Raw genomic sequence first — 1,278 nt, 5'->3', positions numbered from 1 at the left:
TTCTAAGGGACCCGGCAAAGGTCAACTAAGAAGAAGTCTAAGGACGGACCATCATATTTAATTTAAAAAAAATTGATTTTAGAGAGAGGAAAGGAGAGATGTCGACTTGTTATTCCACTTACATATGCATCCATTGGTTGCTTCTTGTATGTGCCCTGACTGGAGATGGAACCCACAACCTTGGTGAGTGGGGGAGGGTGCTCTGACCAACTGAACCAGGGCCAGGGCGACCATTTATTGAAAACACAGGCGTCCTGGGGGGTGGGGGCCGTCCTGGGAGTGGGGAGCGGCTGGAGAAAGTGGGAGGTGAAGTGGAGGTGAGGAATGCGCCGCCCAGGGATTCTGTAGTGAAGGAGCCAGCAATGGGCAGGGGTGCAGGGGTGCGGGGTGCAGAGGGTTCTGCTGTTTTTTCAAGCAGGTGAGAGGTGGGCTCTAGCAGGATTCTCTGCGCCGCCTGCAGGGAGAACACGGGCTCTGTGACCACAGGGACTGTCCACTGGGCTCCCCTCCAGCGCCTGGCACCAGGGAGGCAGCAGGAAGCACCTGTGGAATGACAGCGTGAGCGCCCAGGTGAGGGGCGCGCAGGTGAGGGGCGTCCAGGTGAGGGGCAGTGAAGGCTTGGCAGGGAGTGTGTGGGGCGGGAAGAAGGCAGCAGGGCAGCGGGGGCTGCAGACCTGGGGCCAGGGGAGGTCTTGCTACCAGCAGACACGGGTCCTGGGGATGTAACAGGAAGAGGCGGGCTCCTCGGGAAACCCAACCCCATAGTTAAGGAGAGGGGGGCCTAGGATGCCGGGCCCTGGAGGGGGCGTGGGGCGCGTGGATCGTGTTCAAGGGCGACTGTCCAGACCCAATGCCAAGAGGGACATTGTGGGTTCAGAGAGAAAGGTCACGGGCAGACGCAGCCCCCTGTCCCGGGAGCAGAGGGAGCCGCCCGCGAGTGGACGAGCCGCCCCTGCGATGCGGCCGTGGATTCCGCAGGGGGAGGAAGGCCGTGGCCGGGACAAGCGGCGGAGCCCGGACCCTCTCTGCCGGGGTGTCTGCTCCGCGCAGCTTCTGCCTCCATATCTGTAAGCTGGCTCGACGGGAGAGCCGCTGTGGGAGCGCATTGGGGTTCGGGGTCCGAGCTCCTGACCGCACCCCTCCCTGCGGAGGCCGAGGTTCCTCTCTCTGCCCCCCGCCCCCCGCAGGTCACTAGCGACCCCTCCCCGCGGTCCACTCGGTCAGCGCTCGCCCTGGAGTCGCCGGGGTCCCCTTAGCACCGACGGCTAGAGTCTCGGT

At 63.5% G+C, this 1,278-nt stretch overlaps 1 protein-coding gene across 1 annotated transcript in view; it reads left to right on the top strand.

Moving 5' to 3' along the window:
• The first annotated feature begins 785 nt into the window (after positions 1-785).
• Positions 786-1,278, top strand: part of LOC106726938 (protein kinase C zeta type-like) — a 13,543-nt gene continuing 13,050 nt past the window's right edge. The window contains exon 1 of the mRNA XM_014543763.1: positions 786-807. Within this exon, the coding sequence (XP_014399249.1) occupies positions 787-807 (21 nt within the window). The 5' untranslated portion in view covers position 786. The remainder of the gene's footprint in view (positions 808-1,278) is intronic.

Source organism: Myotis brandtii, unplaced genomic scaffold (assembly GCF_000412655.1).
Source record: "Myotis brandtii unplaced genomic scaffold, ASM41265v1 scaffold334, whole genome shotgun sequence".
NCBI classification, from domain to species: Eukaryota; Metazoa; Chordata; class Mammalia; order Chiroptera; family Vespertilionidae; genus Myotis; species Myotis brandtii.
Note: the sequence above shows the minus strand (reverse complement) of the source record. Positions and strands in the feature narration are given on the sequence as shown.